This window comes from Microchirus variegatus, assembly GCF_963457635.1.
Source record: "Microchirus variegatus genome assembly, chromosome: 2".
Taxonomy (NCBI): Eukaryota; Metazoa; Chordata; class Actinopteri; order Pleuronectiformes; family Soleidae; genus Microchirus; species Microchirus variegatus.
In genome coordinates this window covers 19,415,465-19,439,372 of record NC_139803.1, presented here as the reverse complement: position 1 = coordinate 19,439,372, position 23,908 = coordinate 19,415,465, and the positions used below count along the sequence as shown (strand labels likewise).

The 23,908-nt window shown below is 39.4% G+C and overlaps 2 protein-coding genes across 3 annotated transcripts; one reads left to right on the top strand and one right to left on the bottom strand.

Moving 5' to 3' along the window:
* Positions 1-595: 595 nt before the first annotated feature.
* Positions 596-10,788, top strand: LOC310940494 (tartrate-resistant acid phosphatase type 5-like; the record flags this gene model as incomplete). Its single annotated transcript, XM_083905471.1, has 6 exons — positions 596-662; positions 1,024-1,214; positions 2,326-2,450; positions 2,907-3,101; positions 5,724-5,871; positions 9,598-10,788. 6 exons carry the CDS (start codon positions 596-598, stop codon positions 9,835-9,837), a joined length of 966 nt encoding a protein of 321 aa, XP_083761597.1. The 3' UTR covers positions 9,838-10,788.
* Positions 10,789-12,907: 2,119 nt separating this feature from the next.
* On the bottom strand, positions 12,908-21,972 carry f3a (coagulation factor III, tissue factor a). 2 transcript variants are annotated; one of them, XM_083904920.1, is made up of 6 exons: positions 21,885-21,972; positions 20,126-20,237; positions 14,999-15,192; positions 14,446-14,627; positions 14,179-14,347; positions 12,908-13,393 (listed from the first exon to the last, which is right to left on the bottom strand). In XM_083904920.1, exons 1-6 carry the CDS (start codon positions 21,937-21,939, stop codon positions 13,248-13,250), a joined length of 858 nt encoding a protein of 285 aa, XP_083761046.1. In that variant the 5' UTR covers positions 21,940-21,972; the 3' UTR covers positions 12,908-13,247. The 2 variants fall into 2 exon arrangements, with proteins under 2 accessions (XP_083761046.1, XP_083761047.1); XM_083904921.1 differs by lacking the exon at positions 21,885-21,972 and adding an exon at positions 16,762-16,916 and having other exon boundaries at positions 20,126-20,207.
* Positions 21,973-23,908: the final 1,936 nt, after the last annotated feature.

Sequence of the window (23,908 nt, the reverse complement as noted above, 5' to 3'; positions counted from 1 at the left end):
GCTATAGACTTCAATTTGTGCACTACAAAAAAACATGCGGCTGATTTGAACAAGTTAACGCGAACCACGGCTGGCTTGGCCGCAGTAAGTGACTGGAGGCAGCGCTGTCACTGGTCAGAAGTAAGAGCATACAAATCGTCGACCACCTGGATGATCTGTTGTTCCTGGCAGACTCAGGTCAACAAGTCAGTGCCCACGCAACCACACTGATGACGCACCTACAGTCACTGGAGTTCATCATAAACAAGGAAAATGCCATGCATTATGGGAAATGTAGTTTATGGCCTTAAAGCAGCATAGACCTATTTTAACACACGCCACATCTGGCCCCGGGCCTTGAGTTTGACACGTGCTCTATCCTGTGAATACAAAGACTTAAAGAGCACTATGTCATCTGTATATATCTGTATACCTTCCACTTTCATGTTCTTCCCGACTGTCATTATATTTCCCATAAAGCACCATCACGAGTAGAGACAAGTGAAATCAATGAGTCACGCTCTCTGACGTGCTGATAACAGGAAACCTTGTTTTTCTTGCCTGGTGTGATTCAGGAAGTGAACAGCTGTAAATTATGTTTCAGTTTAGATCAGCCATGGAACTGAGGCTGGAGCTCACACTGTTGCTGCTCTGTTACTTTCCTCTGCAAAGCCTACAACAAGGTACTGCACTACACTAAGGAAACATGATGAGTCATGTTCACCTCGGGTTCACTGACTGTTTGACACTGACATTTTAACCATACACTGCATTCATACAGTATAGCTTGATCTATGAAATGTCATGAAGTCATGGATTTTATAAATGTCTTGTTCTGTTCTTCAATAGACAGAGAAGAAGTGACCACTGTGTGAATAAACTTCTGACCATCTCTGTTTTAGCAGGATTTCCCAACTTTTAAAAATTTCAACATTCCACAAACTACAACATTCCATTGCATGTTTACGTGAGACAGATTGAACTATCTTAACAGGATGATTAAATGTACTGGTCACAGAACCCTTTTTTTTTTTTTTTCATCAGCTGCTCTGCGTTTTGCTGTGCTGGCTGACTGGGGTGGCCTCCCTCTCCCTCCGTACTACACTCAACATGAGAAGGCTGTTGCTGCAGAGGTGGACACACTGGCTCACACTGAAGGATTAGACTTTATCCTCAGTCTGGGAGATCACTTCTACTTCAGTGGTGTGAAGAATGTGGAGGACTCTCGCTTTAAGGTATGAACTAACAGCAAACACATAGAGGGAGTGAGACAGGTCTGCTGTGTACTTTGTGTTCTGGTGAGTTCAAATCTAAATCTGGAGCAGTGACATTTGATGAACAGCTCTCTACTTCAGGCTCCATCTGAATGTGTTTTTTATATTCCAAAAATGCCTAGATTATTTGGTTCACTTCCCACTTGTACTGTCTCTTATGTTTTACTTATTAATCTTATTGATATTTTTCTTTTAATCTTTGCATCTATTTTATTGTAAAGCACTGATTTTTTTCTTTTGGCTACAGTGAGCAATGGCGTCCGAAAGCGAAAGACTGTTGTTGTTTCTCACTTTTCTTTTTCACGGAACGCAGTTTTAAGATAATTTGAAGCGAGAAATTGAGAAATTTAGAGTCTAAACATGTGGTGTGTGTATTAACATATGATGTATATGTATATGACATATGATGTGACGTATTTATAGTTTGGCAGCGACGTTGTCGGCGGTGATCGGCTCCGCCTCTGTGGGCGCTCGGTGCGCACTGTGGCCGACACAGAGCAGCTTCGCTCGGCCTGTCCTGAGGACCAATCGCAGTCCTTGCAGTCTCTGTTGTCCCTTGACGGAGTGATGGACACTTAAAAAATATTTTAACATTTTATTATGAATGAATGAATGAAAGGGCTGTCTCAAATAAAATCTTTCAAAATTGTCAGCAGTGAAAAATAAATACACTTCATATTACCCCAAAATAATTATGTATGAAATCAATTTACAAAAAAAAAATGTTTTTGTTATTTTGTTAGATTCCGTTAACTATAATTACCTTTACCTAAAGCTGTACAGCCTGATTCCATTTGATTTTTTAAGGTCACTAGAAAACACATCTTTAGAAACTTGCTATGACACAATTTGGCACCTTTCAATCCTATTTAATTCACAGTTTTGTATACATATATAATGTTGGCACTTTAATGTTGGCTCTGTTTGTCTGTACCTGATTGTCTGTTCAAACCTATTTTTTCTTGCGATTACCGAAAAAACCTCCAATTAAGTCAAATGAAATACCACGTTAAATCTTGTGTTTATTTCCTGCTGCTTATATACCGTTTACAGTGTGGTTTCTTTTGCACAGCACACATTTGAAAAGGTCTTTCAGCCCTCTGTGCTGCCCATCCCATGGTACTTGGTCGGAGGAAACCATGACCACAAGGGGAACATCTCAGCTCAGATGGCTTACTCTAATATTTCCAACCGATGGTAAGTGAACTGTAGCAACATGGTTTGAAAATAAATATTTACAACCCCATCAACATGTAACATAACTGTTAGTCTAGTTTTAATAAAATAAACAAGTGATTACATGCATTTTGTATTCCACTCTAATGTAACAAATAATATAATATAAATGTAATGTTCTGAGGGAGAGGACAATGAGCTTCAGATGAGACTTACCAATCAAATATTAAGAGCCTGCTGACTGCAGCTTGTATATAATTTGATCTCATTTTCACACTCTTATGCTTCAAATATTTCCCCAGGCCTGGATCTTTTTTTAACCTGTAAAAATATATGTTTTTGTCTGAAAAAGTTTCACATTCCTAAAGCTACAGATGAAAAAGTAACTAACACAAAGATCGTGGGGGAAATATAATTTTTCATTCAGGACTCCTGTACTCATTTCATCTCTAATGACGACCGCTTTTGTGTGTGTAGGAATTATCCTGCTCTCTATTATGACCTCCACTTCACTGTCCCACATACAAATGTGTCAGTGAGTATCCTGATGATTGATACAGTGGTGCTATGTGGAAACACCTATGAACAAACCCAACCTTCTGGAGCAGAAGACCAACAAGCAGCAGACCAGCAGTGGAACTGGATCATGTCCAAACTAGCCAGCAGCAGCAGGTGAGCCACCTTGTCTCCATGTTTACTGTAGTCAGACAACTCATGAAATGTTTATTTGTGTTGATGTCACAAATTATGTCTAATAAAGATAATTACAACACACCATAGATATCTTTATTTGTATACCACATTTAATACATAACTCAATGTGCTTTACATAAAAACAAACATTGAAACACATAATTTGAACAAACCCTATACAATAGAAAGTAAAAATAAAATAAAACAGAGGACAGAAAATCAGCGTATGTGAATGGTTTGGGATTTATTATTATATTCCTTCAGCTTTTTGAAAAATTAACACTCAACACAAGTCTTAAGCTAACAATTCACACTTATTTATGTTCAAGCTAAGACCAGATGCCATAGAGAAGTTGTGAATCAATTAGGGCTGCAACGACAAATAAATCCTTAAAACTGAATGATTTTGGATTGTTGACAAAATAAGAAAATTCAAGAATAACCATAATTTCCGGGTTTGGGAAACCAAGATCAACATTTTTCAACATTTTCTGACATTTTACGGACCAATCCAGTACTGATGAGTACTGATCAGTATTGATCAAGAAAATAATCAATGCATCAACAATGAAATAGAGAAGAAGCCTTGAATAACGACAAAATAGTACCAGAACCAGGCATCTGTGTCCTACCCTGTGGAAACAAACACCTCTACAATACTATTGTTACAAACACAATTAAATCCTGTGCTCAAAAACAGTAGAAAGTCACAATGCCTCAACAGAAATCAAATCTAAATCTAAAAACCAAAATTCCTGTAAATGAGCCATATTCCTTAAAAAAACCCGTTCTGAAATTTATCACATTTATACAATAACATTTTCACGATATAATGTAAAACATATCATATTTTTACAAATTATAATCCCTTTGAAACATATTGTCAACCCAATGTGGGAGTGGATAATGCCATCGACCACAGTTTGTCCGACTGGGTCGTGGTTTGTCTGATGTAGTGGTTAGTGATGTAGGAGCCCCACAGAGAACTGTGCTATCCCCCTTCCCCCTTCCATATCAGCCTATTCTCATGAAAGATTTATACTGAAAGCTACGAAAAGCAATGCAATGCAATGTGTTTTTGTGTGGTTTCGCACATAATTTTCGCCACGGAGCTGTGGGAGGCTGCGATCCTTTGATGTTGGAGTTATTTTACCAGTCTACCAGCAGCATTGTAGCTGTTAAAACAAACTCAACAAACTGATCGCTGACCACTCCATCATTGGATGCTGAACAAACTTCTTTCCATCATGGATAAGGACAGATTCATGAAGTCATTCCTGCCATCAGCCATCAGGATTTACGACAACTCTCTGTGCAGTTGTGAAAATGAAGCAGAGTCAGATTTACAATGTCTCTTCATGAGATTAGTATTAGTCAGACTACATTAGTCTCTCCTTTATGCCACTGTGCCTGAACTTATGGGTCATTCTTTCATTTATTGCACTATTTCCTTGTACATTTGTAAATTTTATGTTGAATTTATTTTTGTATCGTATGTGGCTGCTGTGTTAAAACATCCATCCATCCATCCATTTTCCACCGCTTATCCGGGGCCGGGTCGCGGGGGCAGCAGTCTGAGAAGGGACGCCCAGACCTCCCTCTCGCAGGACACTTCCTCCAGCTCTTCCGGGGGGACCCCAAGGCGTTCCCAGGCCAGCCGGGTGACGTAGTCACTCCAGCGTGTCCTGGGTCTTCCTCTGGGTCTCCTCCCGGTGGGACATGCCCGGAGCACCTCCCGAGGGAGGCGTCCAGGGGGCATCCGATTCAGATGCCCGAGCCACCTCAGCTGGCTCCTCTCGATGTGGAGGAGCAGCGGCTCTACTCCGAGCTCCTCCCGGGTGACAGAGCTCCTCACCCTATCTCTAAGGGAGCGCTCCGCCACCCTGCGGAGAAAACTCATTTCAGCCGCTTGTATCCGGGATCTTGTTCTTTCGGTCATAACCCAAAGCTCATGACCATAGGTGAGGGTAGGAACGTAGATTGACCGGTAAATCGAGAGCTTTGCCTTTCGGCTCAGCTCCTTCTTCACCACAACGGACCGATACAACGACCGCATTACTGCGGCCGCTGCACCGATCCGCCTGTCAATCTCACGCTCCATCCTTCCCTCACTCGTGAACAAGACCCCAAGATACTTAAACTCCTCCACCTGAGGCAGGATCTCTCCACTGACCCGGAGGGAGCAAGCCACCTTTTTCCGGTCGAGAACCATGTGTTAAAACAATTTCCCCTCTATTCTATTCTCTTCTATTCTATTCCATTCTAGCATGACAGTGATCCGTTTTCTCGCTGCCATATGACATAGTAATGCTAGAGGGAAATAAATGAATATAGGGCAGATCAGTTGTCATCTTGGTTGTTCAGTTGTCACATGTACGTCTGACATATTCTGGTGTTTGTTAACATTTGGTGCTGTTCATGCTGATCTCTGTTGTATACTAGTGGTTGACAACCTTCATAGTATAGTGTGGAGAACCTTCAAGGGACAGTTACTTTAAACTGTATGTGGTGTATATGCACAAGACAAAGTATGTATATATTTTCTTATGTGTTATGTTACGTTTGTAATTATTGTTTTGTCTTTTACTTGATGACTGTCAGGTCAGACTATGTCGTGGTGGCTGGTCATTATCCTGTGTGGTCAATCGGAAATCATGGACCAACATCTTGTCTGGTCAAAAGACTAAGGCCTCTGCTCAAGAAATACAAAGTCACTGTGTACCTGAGTGGCCATGACCACAATCAACAGGTATGTACTGTATGCTCACTGATATAGAATATCATAATATAAAATCCATCAGGTGATAAAAACAGGATCCTTATATCAGCTACCTATCCTCAAGAATTCTAGATTTATAAATACAACTAATAAGTGTTACATCCCTTGCCTTTGTGGCAGAAAAAGAAGATCCCAACGTAGTGTGATATTTGGCTCTGAATTTTGTCAAATGTAGACTTTTTTTTAGATTTACTAATTGCTTTTAAAGCAATACATTGTGTTGCACCTTCATACCCATCTGTTCACTGAAGGGAATCTGGCATTTTCGGTCAAAGCTCCACAGCTATGGAACGCCCTGTCTGAGGAGCTTAGGTCAGCAAAATCTGTCATCTCAATCACTCCTCAAGGGGCTTTGCAGTCTGTACAGCAAATGACACCATCTATTCTTAGACCCTCACATGGAGTGAGGAAAAACTCCTCAAAAACCCTTGTACAGGGAAAAAATGGGAGAAACCTCAGGAAGAGCGAGAGCGGAGGGCTCCCTCTCCCAGGATGGACAGATGTGCAGTAGGTGTCACATGTACAGAAACAAGTTCAACCAAGCTCAAGTTGGCCGTGGCACAGAGATCCCACAGAGCAGTAAAATAGTTTTCTGTGCGTAGTGCTTCACTGGACATGGCTAGAGCTGGTTGAGTCCTGACTCAATCGGATCTTTCACCCGTGTCTTTAAATTAACCAATGAGTTGCTACTCTCTAGCATCATTAACCCGGATCAGTTGAGTCCTACTACAATTTAATTTAAAATGATAAACAGCGCCACACACAAACATCTTGCAACATTAGCTACTAGTCCTAGCCATCTTAGCTGCCAAAAGCTGTATAACTTACAATTTCATAGGCAACCACAACTACACAAGTCAACTCTTGAGTCAGTCGAGTCGCGACTTGCGCAAATCAGCCAGCTATGTTGTCATGAGTGGATCTGAACTTCCTGCAGAGCCGGAAACAGAGCTCTTGAGTCATTCAAGTAATGCGAATCAGCCGGCTGCGTTGTCATGAGTGGATCTGTAGGAGAATCAACCGGCTACGTTGCATGAGTGCTGGACACTGAATTGCTGCCACCTCCGTGCCCTCAGAAAGGATCTTTTCTAAAACAGGGCAAATCCTTTCACAGAGAAGGTGTAGCCTCAGCACTACAAAAGTGAGCCAGTTGACATTTTAAATGGCAACATATAATAATAATAATGAAGCACTACTTGTAATGTAAATAGTTCTTTAGTTTTTTTCTTAGCATTTATTATTTGCACATTTTTGCATACTTGTTCCATTTGATTGTTATTGTATTAATGTTCTAGTAATTTACACATTTTGCATTTTTGTTGGTTTTTTGTATTAGTGACTTTTTTATGCTTGGTCTATCTTAAATTGGTTTGCACGTTTTGCATTTTGTTCGCGTTCTTGGTCACTTTGTCATTTTTTTGCACGTTGCATTTTTTTTTAATCTATTATTATGTCACTGCCTATACGTGGCTAAATGTTGTGCGTTTCTTTTTTCATGTGTGCCACTTTAAAATAAATGTTTGTTACTACACTGGTGTAGTAACAAGCTACGCCATCATCATTTATTAACTCCACTTTCCTCGAAGGGAAACACTGCAGAAAACTCTGAGGTGCGTAGAACCCTATTGAAACAGAAGGAGTTATTATTATTATTAGGGTTCGAGCACGAGGTGCGTAGTTATTCTTTTTATTAGGATCCGAACACGAATGTGCCATGGTCAACGGTTCCTGGCACAAAGTGCGAGGAACCTATTGTTATCCCTCAGATTATAAGGGACTGAGCACTCATGTGCCAGGGCCAACGAACCCATTCTTCCTGCCGCAGACAACGAAACTTTACAATGAAAGGTCCGTTCCAAACCAAACTTGCTGTGAGTGATGATGGGTAGTTGCTGAAGAAGACTATGAAGAAACGGTCAATTTTAAAAAACAGCACCTACTGGTGGTGGCAGACAACATACATGTAAAAAAGATTTTGGGAACCCTGACAACTTTTACAGATATCATCGTATCACACTCAAAATGACTGACACCACTCAAAACACATGGTAGATGATGCATGTACAATATGTTGATGAATTGTTTAACGGTGTTGCCACGGCAACCACTCAAAGTCCGTTTTTTGCGACAAAAAAGCAAATTGTTATAACTTTGCAAATCCTGGACCAATTTAAACCAAACTTGCTCAGATTGATAACAGACCGGCCTTGAAGACATCTATGTGAAAATATTTAATTTTCAACAGGAAGTGCCCTCTAACTTTGCATGACGACTTGTGTGCTTCAAGCTCGAACCCGTTAATGCCGCTTGCAGTGCTAGTTCTTATCATTCCGCCAAATTAATCGCATTTTTGAGGGCCTGAACATACCCCAAAATTCAAAATTGGAAGTGGGAGGGGCCAATAAGCATGGTGCCCCCTGTCCAAATTCACCCTGACCACCACAATTATCGTTCAGGCACGAAGACGAAGGACGAAGAAAAAATGACATTATGACCATGATCCAAACACAACAGGAAGGCTGCCATCTTAAATTGATCAGCCATCTTTGGGCGTTTTTGGCTTTTTTACACCAAAATCTATCTATTTTTTGAGCGATCACCTTTAAACTTGGTGAGAACACTGTGGACCAGTTGAGGAACAGAATGAGTTGGAAGGTTTTTTTTAAATATTGTATGGCGCATGAGATACGAATACGAGAAATGAATATCCGTGTTGAACTAGAAATGAAATGGTAAGCCCACGAAAAGTCATCCAGCTTCACTTTCAAAAATGTGCCTGCCCCTAACTGTTGAGTGACTACGTTGTTGACGGAGGCTGCGCTACTTTCTGTTGCAACTTTCTGTTGCAGTGTAGATTCAATCAATCATCAATCAAATAAAATCACACATTGTTTATTTATATTTTTAATGTTTTAATGATACAGAATGCAATATTAGTATGTATCAACACAACATTTGCTATTATGATAATATAAAATAAAAATGTAAAATATAAAATACATATGAGCTCATCTACTCCTATATAGAACTGTCCTCATATCTGTCCTCTGTAAGGGCATGTCTATAGTTATTGTTGTTGCTGTAACGAAGGGTGTTCATCAAGGCTCAGATTTGGAATCCTTACTCTTCCTACTTTTTATCATCTGTGATCATTTCAAATTGTCTTAGTACCATCTGTGTGCAGACGGTACAGTCATATTCCCCTGTGCCCTCTACCTCTGGAAACCAGTGGTTCCATTTTTTCCTACGTACGTAGCCTAACTTTCTGTTGCAGTGAAGATTCCTATCAATCAAACAAAATCACACATTGTTTATTTATATTTTTAATGTTTTAATGATACAGAATGCAATCTGTATCAACACAACATTTGCTATAAAATATATATATATATATATAATGATATAAAATGCAAATAAAAAATATATTTTTTAAGAGATCTGTGCCTCAAGTGTGGAGGGGGGGCACAAGCATTTCTGGGTGCGGGCCGGCCCCTTATGACCCGCCCATAGCAATGGGTGTACTCCAGCAAAAGCTTCAGAGTTCACTTGCTCTGATAACTATAAACTTTATTAAAGAGGATAGCTTTAATTTTTACTTTGCATTTTCCCAATTTTTGGGGGGAAATTCCAGAGGCACTGACTTTTTCTTGCCACTGTTGATGCCTGTAATGCTGTTTGTCTCTCCTCCTTCCACAGTTTATCAGAGAGGATGATGGGAGCTCATATGTTGTCAGTGGGAGTGGCGTTGTCAGTGACCCTGTCACCACTCACATGGACAGTGTTCCTTCTTCCTGGCAGATCTACTCCAGTCCTGTCAATCATTCAGTAGGAGCTGTGGCTTACTTCCAGGTCACTGAGCAAAAGATGACAGTCAATTTCCTGCAGACAAATGGGAAATGTGCATTCCTGGCAGAAATACCAAAAAATAGATTGTAACACTGCGGACAGAAGATGTGCATTATTGTGTATGCATATGGAAAATATGAGCTCATTTACACCTATATAGAATTGTGCTCATATCTGTCCACTATAAGGGCATGTCTATATTGTTGTTGTTGCTGTAATGAAGGGTGTTCATCAAGGCTTATATTTGGAATCCTTACTCTTCTTACCTTTTAATCATCTGTGATAATTTCAAATTGTCTCAGTACCATCTGTGTGCAGACAGTACAGTCATATACCCCTATAGCCCTCTACCTCTGAACACTCTGGAAACCAGAGGTTCCATTTTGTCCATTTACATAAATATCATAAAAAATAAATATAGCTTTCGGAAGTCATGGGGGCCCACGTTGGTGTAGTGATTAGCACTCTTGCCTTTGCAGCAAGAAGACAGAGGGTTTGCATGTTCTCCCCGTTTGTGTGTGGGTTTTCTCCGGGTTCTCCAGCTTCCTCCCACAGTCCAAAAACATGCGATATGGGGATTAGGTGAATTGGTCACTCTAAATTGACTGTAGGTGTGAGTGTGTGAGTGAATAGTTGTTTGTCTCTATATGTGGCCATGAGATGGACTGGCGAACTATCCAGGGTGTCCCCCGCCTATCGCCCAATGTCAGCTGAGATAGGCACAGCACCCCCTGGTGGAGGGTAAAGCGGTAGATAATGTCCATTGAACAAATATCGGCCAAGTAAAAAGTTTTACTGAATGGTGGACAGAGGTAAGCAAGACAGTCAATTATGAGCAGTTGCTCTTTAAAGTGAACAACAAACATGGTGATTTTTGAAATATATTTGGGGGCCATATATGAATATAGAGCTTAACTAGGATGAAGGGGACATTGTCATGGTACTATATGAACAATGGAGATGGAGGCATGTGGAGGAGGCTTACCTGTGTCTACTTTTATTTTCTTTATGGTGCATTGTCTAATAGATGTTAAATGCAAAAATGTCATTAAAAAAAGTGAATTACAAAAAAAATAAATATAGCAAAAAGAAGCAGCTCAGACACAAAGGAAAGCTCTTAACCACTGTCTCAGTCTCAAAGAAATTTGTTGTATGAAGTGTAATTAACTTGTTAAATACTTAAATCATATCTTGTCTAATTGTCTGTAATTGAGCTCCGGGTTCTACAGTGTTTACTGTCTTTTTTAAATAGTTGTTTTGCTTCATAATTAATTTGTTTATTATGTGAGACAATTTTCCACATTGTGGACATAGTTTTTTTTTTTTACCTATAACCTAACCTAATCCACACATGAAACACTAACTTCAAATGTTTTTACCATGCTTACATACAGTGGGGCAAAAAAGTATTTGGTCAGCCACCGATTGTGCAAGTTCTCCCACTTAAAATGATGACAAAGGTCTGTAATTTTCATCATAGGAACACTTCAAATGTGAGAGACAGAATGTGAAAAAAAAGTCCTGGAAATCACATTGTAGGACTTTTAAAGAATTTATTTGTAAGTTATGGTGGAAAATAAGTATTTGGTCAATAACAAAAGTGCAACTGAATGCTTTGTAATATAACCTTAGTTGGCAATGACAGAGGTCAAGCATTTGATGTAGGTCTTCAGCAGGTTTGCACACACTGTAGCTGGTATTTTGGCCCATTCCTCCACGCAGATCTTCTCTAGAGCTGATGTTCTGAGGCTGTCGGCGGGCAACACGGACTTTAAACTCCCTCCACAGATTTTCTATGGGGTTGAGGTCTGGAGACTTGGAAGGTCACTCCAGGACTTCGACATGCTTCTAACGGAGCCACTCCTTCATTGCCCGGGCGGTGTGTTTGGGATCATTGTCATGCTGGAAGATCCATCCATGTTTCATCTTCAATGCTCTCACTGATGGAAGGAGGTTTTGGCTCAAAATCTCACGATACATGGCCCCATTCTTTCTTTCCTTAACACGGATCAGTCGTCCTGTCCCCTTTGCAGAAAAACAGCCCCAAAGCATGATGTTTCCACCCCCATGCTTCACAGTAGGTATGGTGTTCTTGGGATGCAACTCAGCATTCGTCTTCCTCCAAACACGACGAGTTGAGTTTGTACCAAAAAGTTGTATTTTGGTTTCATCTGACCACATGACATTCTACCAATCCTCTTTCGGATCATCCATATGCTCTCTGGCAAACTTCAGACGGGCCTGGACATGCACTGGCTTAAGCACGAGGACACGTCTGGCTCTGCAGGGTTTGATTCCCTGTCGGCGGAGTGTGTTACTGATGGTAACCTTTGTTACTTTGGTCCCAGCTCTCTACAGGTCATTCACCAGGTCCCCCGTGTAGTTTGGGGATTTTTGCTCACTGTTCCCATGATCATTTTGACCCCACAGGATGAGATCTTGCGTGATATTGAGTTGAACATTTGTTATTGACCAAATACTTATTTTCCACCATAATTTACAAATAAATTCCTTAAAATTACAGACCTCTGTCATCATTTTAAGTGGGAGAACTTGCACAATCGGTGGCTGACCAAATACTTTTTTGCCCCACTGTAATTATTTGATACATGTATGCATAATATTATTGCCGTGTGCTGTATTTTATCTGTATTATTTGCACTTTTTTATGGCAATTGTTGTCGTTATTGTCCACTTGCTTGTATGACACTGATAACTGACTTGACATAAAAGTTAATAACACCTCAACTGATTAATACTACAAAACTACTGTATGTAAACTTAACAATTAAAATGTTTTGTGTGGATGTAATACATTTTAAAAATGCATATACACTGTATTTGTAACAAATCATGAAAACTCATTGTGAACAGATGTTTTCAATTCACGCTATAATATATTACATATATTTCACAAGGTATTAGTTCATGAATTGTTTGTAAATTCTTGAAAATATTTATTTTGAACAGTTGAAGTCATAAAATGATCTACAACAATCTGATGTATAAAACAGCTAACAACAGCATCATATACAAACATCTTAATCTCCATTAGACACAATAAATTAAGCATCATGTACAAAAATATATACAACATTTTGCTTTCCCATAATTTGCTGCTTTCAGCAGTTTCTTAAAAAAATGCTCATTGTGACAGGGATTTCAAGTTAGAAGGGACACAGAGAAATGTAATAAATAAGATCAATGGGTAGTGTTTTCTACAGTTATTAAATAACACAAGGAATGGAATATTACAGCTTCAGTATGATAACTGTGTACAGCAGGAGTGTTCACATCTCACATCTCTCTCTTTGCAGCATGAAGTGACACAAAGAATCAAATATGTTCAACATATTCAGTGTCAGTTTCACAGAAACTAAAGGCAGAGAGGATTCCAGTGTCTGACAGTGGAAAGTTTAACTGACTTAATGCATTGCAAATCTCCATACAGGACTCTGTCCCAATTCAGTTGTACCGCTCATTCTTACAGTCATATGACGCTACACATTCTGAAGTGGAACACCTTCTTTCCCACTCTTCTGAGCTTTCTTCCTGCGCTTGCAGCACACCACAGTGACAGCAATGATTATCCCGATCAGTAGCAGGATGAGGAAGATGGCAGCAGCGATCACACTGACGGAATACACTGTGGAGGACAAAGCAACACAGATATTTACTTTACATTACTGTTACTCTACTCACAAGAAATCAAAAGAACGCCACATGGTTAAAGGGGACAAATTGTGTGTCATTGGCAACTGACCGGAAAAAGACGCGTGTAACGTCATGTTTACGTGACTCCCGATTGCTAAAATGAGTCTCTAAAGTAACGCTAAACTTTAAAAACAGAGGCACACATAAGCAGTACACAGTTCCACTGTGCAGCTAATGGAGCTAACCGGTAAATGGAGCATGGACGCCGGTGCCACGGCACGAAAATCTAATTTTAACAATCGGGAGGCACGTAAAACGGGCATTGCCCAGTACGCCCGATGGCACGTCAGCTAAAATAACGGACTATCCTGCGAGTGAAACGAAGACTTGTGGCAGAGGCACTAAAACCGCTGCACAGTTTACCTGAACGTGCACCTGACCGGTGCACCCCGTATCACACCCCTGGTTTACAATCCTAATTATACACATGTATCACTACTTTGCATAGTTTCGCAAGTATTCACAGAATGACAGATTAACTGTCTGCCTCAGCTAAAGGAGAAAACTACCCTTACCAACTCAACAACTTGAAATAAGCTCTATATGCTCTGCCTCTGCATGACAGAACTTATAACATAATCATACATCTGAGGCATTTTAGTGAAGAAAGGGCAGTGATGGTGTCCTTACACTGCTAATTTATTCATTCACATATTGTATAAATGAAGCAGAATTATTTCCTTGCCCTCAGCATCACTTAGATTCAGGACAGCTCACCTTCAAAGATAGATTGGTTGTCATCTTTGGAGCACTGTGTGTGGCTCAACTCTCCCAGCTGCTTGTCAACATTACGGCTTGGGATGTAGGCCTGGATGTTGAAGCAGTAGCTCGCTCCTCGGTCAAGGTCAGTCAACTCGATTGTATTGGACTTTGAGTTATACACTTTCTGCAGAAAACACAGAACAGAAACATGGAGTAGGTGTGTATTTAATGCCTGACTCATGTGTGTTTGAGGTTGATACTGTTACATTTGCTTCTGCTCACCTTGCCAGTGCTCTTGTTTCTCCTATATGTAACTTTATACTGGAGCTGGTCAGAGAAGATATCTCTAATGTTCAGCTGGTGTCCGTCTTTAAACATGGCAGTGAGTGGGTCAGTCACGTACAGAGTGGTTTTCTTTTTGTCTTCGCTCACCTCCACCTTGAAGTTTGGTCTGCCTATTTCAGCTGAGAAGGAAGAGGTGGAGAGTTTGTGTTCTGTGCTGGATCAGAAATATGACATACTGAATTGACCACTTTTATTAAGTTTGAGCACCTGCCCATTTTGTTTTAATTTAATTGTGATTTAATAAAATCTATACATTCATTAATGACAATTCTGCATAGATTATCCCCCCAAGTGACTATGTGTACGGTCAGTGTCGGACAGTTCTCAGGGCAGCTATTTTTAAGCTTACAGACAGAGTTCTGGTAACACAGAGCTCACTCATATTGTCCCATGGAGAACCCTGAACACCAGTGCCCCAATGAAGAGTGAATTTGTTTGTTTGTGTAACAAACGTTTATTTCATTTTAAAATAATTATTAGAATAACCTACTATCTTGGTAGGGACAAAATTGTGGTGAGCTGGTGTAGGGGGGCTCGGTAAGGTCAGAGATGACTCCCAGCAGTGGTTCAGACAGTACTTCAGCTGTGTAGCAGGCTTTAAAGGCAGTCAGATAGCTGGACAGGTCGCACAGATTCGCAGATGAGTGGATACAGTGAGGGCTCCTCTGTTTGTTCCCACCAAGCCTGCAACATATAAAACAAAGACATTAAAGATGGATGATGAACCAAGTTTGAACCAGGGTCAGTGTCTTTGATAGTACTGTATACATTTGAGCTAGTTGGTTGCCATCCTCATCTACAGCACATGTCAAATTCAAGGCCCTTGGGCCAGATGTAGCCCGCCACCTCATTTTATGTGGCCCGCGGGTGATTAATTGGTCTTACAAATCTGTGTTAAAATAGGTCTATGCTGCTTTAAGTATCATTGTATATGCTTAATGCGACGAGTGAAATTGAGATTGAGACTGTGATCGCAGCAGTATGTGTTTCAAAAAGCCACAACCAAAAACGATGTGGCAGTGAAAGCTAGCTTTTTTGTGGCTGAAGAAATCACCCGTGCTTCAAAGTCTTTTTCTGAGGGTGCGTTTTTTTCTCATTTGAAGCTGCTGGCTAAGGCTAATCGTAGGTTAATCGTAGGTGAGTCGGTGTGTACATATGCCAAGAGAATGTCAGACCCCGTATGTTTCTCTGGACCTCTACCTAACCGAACAAGTGATGACATGTATAGTCGCATGTTATCATTCAACAGCTGGTTGTCAAGGTGGTGCCCTAACAATAACGTGGGCTTCACACAGAATTGGCAAAGTTTTTGGAGAAAACCTGGTCTTATTAGAAGGGATGGTGTTCATCCCACTCTGGATGGAGCTTCCCTCCTTTCCAGAAATATGACAAAGTTTATTAGAACCAAAACGTGACAAAAAGCAGTCGGGACCAGGAAACAGAGTTACAGTTTAACACGCTTCTCTGTGCTTCCACTCGTTCAGTCGCCCCCTACAGATAAAGACTATGCTATATATAAAGATAAAGCTTTATATGAACATAGATTTAGGATTAACACAGTGTCTGCCTCTAGGGCTCCATACATTAGACAGTCACGGAGAAACAGGAGGAGTCTTTCATAGTAACCTCGTTAAAATATAAAACACTAGGACTATCTCCGAGCCGAAAACAAACAGAAAAATAAAGTGCGGTTTATTAAATATTCGTTCTCTCCGCACCAAAACATTACTAATAAATGAATTAATAAACGAACAGGATTTTTACTTGCTCTGTTTAACGGAAAAAATGGCTTCAAGTTAACGATTATGTATCCATTTATTTTACTTTTAAATGTTAAATGTTACCATTGCATGGCTTGGTTTAAGATTCACTGGCCGATTACTTAATTAGTATTTAAGTGAAAAAATTGATATTATTTATTTAATTTCAAGAGTGTGTCTTTTTGTAAGACTCTATAGTTGGCGTTTAAGTATTGTTAATAAATGTCTTACAATAATGCCGTGGGCTGCCCGAGAGGTCCTACCACCGGGCTTAGCAGGTTTTCACCCTACTCTGAATTTCTAAGTGAATTTGCAGATTTTTTTATCTGATTTAGTTCTCTGTTCAGATAAAATCATCATAGTAGGTGATTTTAATATTCATGTAGATGTAGCCAATAATAGTCTTGGCTCATCTTTTAAAGCTTTGCTTGAATCAATTGGCTTCAAGCAGCAGGTTAACAAACCAACACATCGACATAAACACACACTTGACCTTATCTTGACATAATGGTGGTAGTGTCCCCTCATCTGGTGCAGACAGATTTCTGTGCACCGCCCCTGCGCTGTACTGTTCTTCCTCTCCTGCGCCGTGCGCTTCTCCATATCCGACTGGATCGTTTCTCTACACGCAATTTTACCCCTACAACTCTGCAATTAAGGGAATAAGAGATGCATCAGATGAGCCGATCTCTTTAGTTAACTGCTCAAAGAGAGAGAATGTTCTCTGGTGTGAAGTGAATGTGGCGGGGAGTTCATAAGTTTAACTTTTGCGCAAAGAGACTTTCCAGCATTTAATAGTTGCTGTTGCACAGTTTACTCACAGTGTTTCGGCCGCTGAATTATCGGTGCATTCCTAAATATAACATCTTTATTGACAATAACAATATAACCGCAATAAGGCCGTATTTGATAAGGTGACTTGAGTTTCAGTCGGCACCTGGACAAGAGGACGCTCGCCGGTTACATGCGGGGGCAGCACGCTTGTGTAAAAAAACAGTGTATATAAAGTAAATAAACAAGCATTATGCACTGGGGGAAACCCTGACCGGGTGAGTGTTTGTGAAGAGATGCACAGGTGGTGCCACGAATGAGCGTTCCCTGGAACATTTCCCCAGTGCAAACATTAAAAAAGTAGTAAGAGGAGAAAATAATCGATATTTTTATTTTTAAAATCGTCGGAACAAAAAAATCGAATTAATCGATATATCGCCCAGGGCTACCTCCTACCCTCCAACATCTCCAAAACACAGTTTAGTACAGCGAGCTTAGACTTAATCACGGCTCCAGCTTTACACGTACTAAATAATTTTGCTCCTATAAGCCTCCCGGAGCTGACCTCACTGGTCTCCTCTTCTAAACTAACTACATGTCAGTTGGACCCTATACCAACTAGACTCCTTAAAGAGGCTCTACCACAAGTTGGTAATATCTTACTAGATCAAATAAATATGTCTTTACTGAGCGGCTGCGTCCCAAAGGCCTTTAAGATGGCAGTAATTAAGGCATTACTTAAAAAGCCTTCCCTCGACACGAGCACTCTGACTAACTATAGACCGATCTCCAGAATGCAGCAGCACGTATACCGACTGGAACCAGAAGAAGTGAAAAGTAGAATAGATTTTAAAATACTTTACTCACATACAAGGCCCTGAATAATCAGGCACCTTCTTATACGTGTGACTTAATCACTTTATATCAACCGAATAGACCGCTGCGCTCCCTGAACTCAGGTCTACTGGTTATTCCTAAAATAAATAGAAGTAGAATCGGTGGTAGAACATTTATCTACCAGGCTCCTCTCCTGTGGAACCAACTTCCGCTTTCAGTCAGACAGTCTGACTCTGTCTCTGCCTTTAAGGTGAGACTGAAAACCTACCTTTTTAACATAGCCTATAGTCGAAGCTAGATCAGGTATGTCCTGATTAGAATAGTCTATCTTATGCTGCCATAGGCTTAGACTGCTGGGGGAATTTCCCATCATGCACTTAGAATGAGCACACAGACTTTGCACGAGCCGTACTTTCTCTACCCCGTCCTCGATTTCTCAACCCTCACCACTTACCTGATGTATCCCCATGAGATGTAGCACATAAATCCACATGTAGCTCATCTCTAACTGATTTTTAATCTCTTACAGTTCTGCTGACACCAGTGAACGACATGAGGTCAGGACAGGCATATACAAATAAAGATTGATTGATTGATTGATTGATGGATACTAGTGTTTCAGTTTGAATAAATAAAATTAATGGTCCAAGGGTTTTACTACAAGCATCAGCAGCCTCAGGTATGGAAGAAAATTTGTGCCATTATAATTAAAATTCAAAAAGTGTTTCATAATTCAAATGAGTTCGCAATACGGAGCAGCGCAGGATAGTGACGTCACTGGCCATGCCCCTTGTTCTTACAATCATGCTGAGCATAGACATGTAAGGTATAGATGTCTTACGGCGGAGTGTCCAACGGCAGTATTGGCCAGCAGCGCAGACGACTGATTGACCAGAGTGCTGTCACAGGAAAAAAAGTCTTACACAACTGTAGATCAGTTAAAACTAACGTAACAATCCCAAAAACGTGGGTTAATCTCCAACAATTACCGGGGGAAACATCTAAAATCTCACTAAGGAGTCTGGTGTGTTTAGGGACAGCACTGCTGATTGTGACTGGCTGCATAGACGCTGCAGCTGTGTGTGTTTGTGTCACAGTCTGTGCTCCTGAGAACTCTGACACAAGGATCGAGCCAAACAATAATGCTGAACTGTAGATCGGTTAAAACTACTTTAACAATCCTAAAAACGTGGGTTAATCTCTGACAATTACCAGGGAAATGTCTGACATTTCAATATTTAACAGAGAAGTCCGGTCCGCGATGGTCCTCCACTCGTTTGTGTGAGTGTGTAGCAGAGCCAGAAAAAGGGGAGTGGCCAGTGACGTCACTATCCTGCACCGCTCCGTATTGCGAACTAGTTTGAGACACTTTTTGCGGCAAACATGAAAACGAAAAAGCATTTCTCTGTTTGATTTGTCTTTTAATTAAGGCACAGAATAAGCAGTCTAGAAGTTGAACATTAAAATGCAGTTTGGAATATTGATCATTTATGTTATTTATGACCAAAAAATGCAGCTACATTTTGAAAATGAAAAAGCATTTCGGTTAATGCATTTTAATTTTCAAATTTGACATTTCAAATTGGATTTTGTTACCTTTTTACTGGAGGATGTTTTGAAAAACAAAATTAAATCTTAAATGTCATGTTCTTTATCATTTTAATTAAGTCACAAAATGCAGCTCCATTTTGAAAATGAAAAAGCATTTCTGTTAATGCATTTTAATTTGGATAATGGCACACATTTGCTTCCATACTCAGGTGATGTACTCAATACTAATGCACCACATTGTTTTAATATTAATTAGTTGGATACATTATCGTCAGAGGTGCTACCTTGATTACTTTTTGCTCTTTTTCCATTTCTTTTTCTTCTTCTATTCCTTAGTGCTGTCTCATCCTTTGGCACTGTCTGAATTATTTAAAAAAGTGTTTTCATTGCATTGTGTGTGTGTGCATTTATGTATATATATATATATATATATATATATACACATTAATACACACACAAACACACACACACACACACACACACACACACACACACACACACACACACAAACAGGTTGATGTCCTTAAATATCTCTTCCAGTAAAAGCCTTTACCAAATCAATAATGCCTTCTTATCATGCCCTGGGTGCAGCAATGACTCATTCCTTCAAGGTCACACAGCAGTCAAGTCAAGAAAAGTAAATGCTCTCGTACTGAATGTACATGTTAATTACAGTAGGAATCGATACAGGTACTTACACAGAGAACTCCACAGTGTAGGAGTAATAAGCTGATGGTTTTGGCTCCCAGGACAAAATAGTTTTGAAGTTGGTGGATTTCCAGGTGACATTCTGCGCTCGGGGGAAGGAGCCTGCAAAATGAACCATTATTCAATCAAAATCACAATTCTGACATCAAGTTAAACAAAATTTGACTCTGTGTCAGCTGGAATTGGCTCCCCCAAAAACCTCGACAGGATAAGCAATAGAGCATGAATGACTAAATGACTGACTGAATGAATTCATTCATTCATTCATTCACAATTTAATAAATAAATGATAATCCCCAGACATATTTTATCACTTAACACAGACCTCTGGATGTGTGATTTACAGCTGAGTCAGAAACAATCAAAAACCGTTCAGACACATAATTTCCTCAAGTTGAGAAAGTGATGATGAGTAGAACATTTTACTCTTATCATTGTTAATAAAGACCCTTGCTCATATATTTTTAAGGACTGGTTGTTCAGTGTCTACCACACACACTCGTGTGGTTTTATTTGTTGTGATTACAAACACAGAAAGTGTTCAAAAGGTGCAGTGCTGTTTTGATATCAACAGTCTGTGGTTCACTAAGTTTGTCTGCATGAAGGATTTTAAAGCAGCACTCATTCATTCATGTTTCAATGGCTGCTTTCTGTTGGCAGAGTCGGCAAACAGAGCACACCCAGGTCACACTGCTCTCAGTTGTGCAATTGTTCTCTCAAGTCGACATGTCAGTTTTTTGTAAAAGGACAATTACATGTTAACACACACAAAACAATAAAGCATGTTATTCTAATTGCAAATAAAGTATTCTTAGTATTTGTTACATGATGTTTAAGGTTTCTAAAAGAATATCTTATGTTAAAGAGTTAAGGTGATTGTCAGTTACAACTGCATGAATGCAAATATTAAGCAGAATTACTCATTGACTTACCTATAACCAATTATATTTTTCTTAATTACTACACACAACAAATTGTATGGCATTTACATCTACACTGATATTCCAAATATTATGTAACATTTATTAGCTTCACTCATTTCTCGTTTCTTATTGCAAATTGTACAAGATTAGAATTGTTTATACTATTTATTTAAATAAGTATATGTGTATTTTATTATATAATTATTGTACATTACATTATTGTACTTGTCAACCGTGTGTTTACTTTATACGTGTATATATATACTATATTTTATAGTTGTTTGTTTATTATATTGCCTAATTATTCTTCATATAGCCTTTATTTATTTATTTCATTGTTAACCTTTTCTTCATTGTTTTTTTTATTCTCAGTTACTGCACCAACCGAAGCAATAAAGAATTTTAATCTAAATATGTTTTTTTTTTACAGATGTAGAAGGCCCTTCTCAGCAACTTGTATTAAAATGAAAAAGTAAACGATACACAGGAAAACGTATCCATACACACGGAGTGTGTATATATTTAAAAAAAACAAAAAAAACATAAGCCACTAAACTATCATCAAAGGCAGATCCCGCTCTTCCAATGATCTTTATGCGTCTGGCCACGCAAAAAATCTATGACCTCGTATTATTTAGTTCTTTAATTTAATATTTTGGTGATATTTTACAGTATATATACGTTCACGTATTTCACGCGACAACCACGTTTGTATAAAACGACCAGGATGTTGACCATCATACGTTGTTGAAAAATAACCAGAGACACAGTTTCAGCGCTACGTGATATTTTAAAGCAGAGACTAAAGCAAAAACCAGAGACTGACCTGAGGCCGAGTATGTGCCGAGGAATAAAAGCAGGAGTGTTAACATTTCTCTCATGTTTCGTCTTGGCTGTGTGCTGCCGCTAGTGTAGTCGGTTTCTTCTGACTGTTTCACTGTGAGCAATGATTTTTAATGCTGTGACCGCTCAGAGGCATGGCCAAATAAGGAGCATCCGCCTGTGACGTAAATCATAGGGAGAGCCATTGTCCTTTGCATTCAATGAGCGTGAGCTGATCCTACTGGAGTCTATGGGGAGAAATGTGTTCCTTTGTTATTCAATCAAATAGAATAGATTTGAAACCAAAAAAGAGATTTGAGAGCAAAAAACAGTAAGTTGCAAAAAAAAGAGATCAAAACAGAACAGGTTGCAATTGAAAAAAAAAAATATATATATATATGAGAGAACATATTTCTTCAAATTCAATCAAAACTAATGTTTGTTAGTAAAATCATACAACAATTTTGGTTATAAATCAGTCCTCTTTGCTTTCAAGTTAAAAAACTTTGCTTATCTGTTATCAGTTGACGATTAATTTAGTAACCGAGTAATTATGGATTAATTGAGTAATTGATTCTGTAACCACTCGATTAGTCATTCATGACCAGGAACAAAAATGATGGCAGCATGACATAATCTAAAAGTTATAGTAGTCTGTGGTAGCATTGAAAGAATGAATGACATGATTCCAGTGATATGTTGACCACACTAGCATTATACTACAGCATGACGACACCAGAGGCTCAGGTTCAGATCTGGCTGTTGTCACAGCTGATTTTGGCTCACAGATGCTTAGTTCATTAGTCAGGACTTCCACTCTTCAAACAGACCAAAGAGTGAACTACACATCTATTTATAGGACATTACATTTCCACACAGATGACAGGGAGAATCAGTACAACATATACAACAGGTCTCAATAATGAAAGGATCAGCAAAGTTCAAACCTTTATCACATGAAGGTTGAATGGAGTGAAATTAGGAAAAAAAAAAGGTTCGAGAGTAACTCACTATTCAAGATCTCATAAAGGTTTAGGAAAGATTTATAATAAACATTTTCATCATATGTAGAAGTTAACCTTATGTTTAATGTAGTATAGTCCTGCAGTGTGATTTTTGTTTTGTTTTTGGAGATGGCTAAAAATAATGTCTGGCACCATGCCAGAGCTCCCCCCACATTTACCCTGTCCCCATTATCCCCCAACCCACTGCTCTGCCAGTGAGGGGCCCAGCTGGAACACTTTCACTAGGGCTCTGAATACTAAGCAGCCTCTGATGGGAAGTGCTGAATGCAACTACATGAGTTCAACTGTTCTTTAGAAATGATTATGCTTCCACTGCAAGCATGTGGGCATGCACACAGCCACAATCACCCATTCAAACGCATTACATTTTCTTTTACATCCCTTTAGAATTTGGTAATAACTCAATATGAGTTATCATCAAATTTGGAAATTAGGAATATGATGATGGTAAATCAACCAAGAAAATGATTTTGACTATAAACTGGCCGGCCCGCGGCCCATTAAATCATAAATAATGAATGTATTATTAAAAAGCCAATAAAACCTTAGCTTTGCCTATTTCTGGCACTTTATGTATGTACCACAATATCTTGCACTATGGGCCAACTGTAGCGGTACCTGTGTCTTGTTGGTACTGTAACTTTTATTTTTTGCACTAACAGCCAACTGTAGCAGTTGTACCTGAATATTATTGGTACTGTTCCTTATATTTCTGCATAAATAGCCTTTTGTGGCCATTGCACCTTAATGTTGCTTATATTGTTACCTCTTGGAGTTTACGCTCCACAGACCGTATGGCTCCTAATCCTGACAGGAATGGATGTGGGAATGTCATTAAAGCAGAAATCCAGCAAGCCTAATCAATTAACCTTGACTAACTGTCCCATATAAACGTATAACTTGATACAGTTGTTGTATATCTGCTCCTGGTCTCTTTCTTCTGTCTCTACCTTTTCCTTTCACCCCAACCAGTCGATGCAGATGGCTGCACATCTTTGAGTCT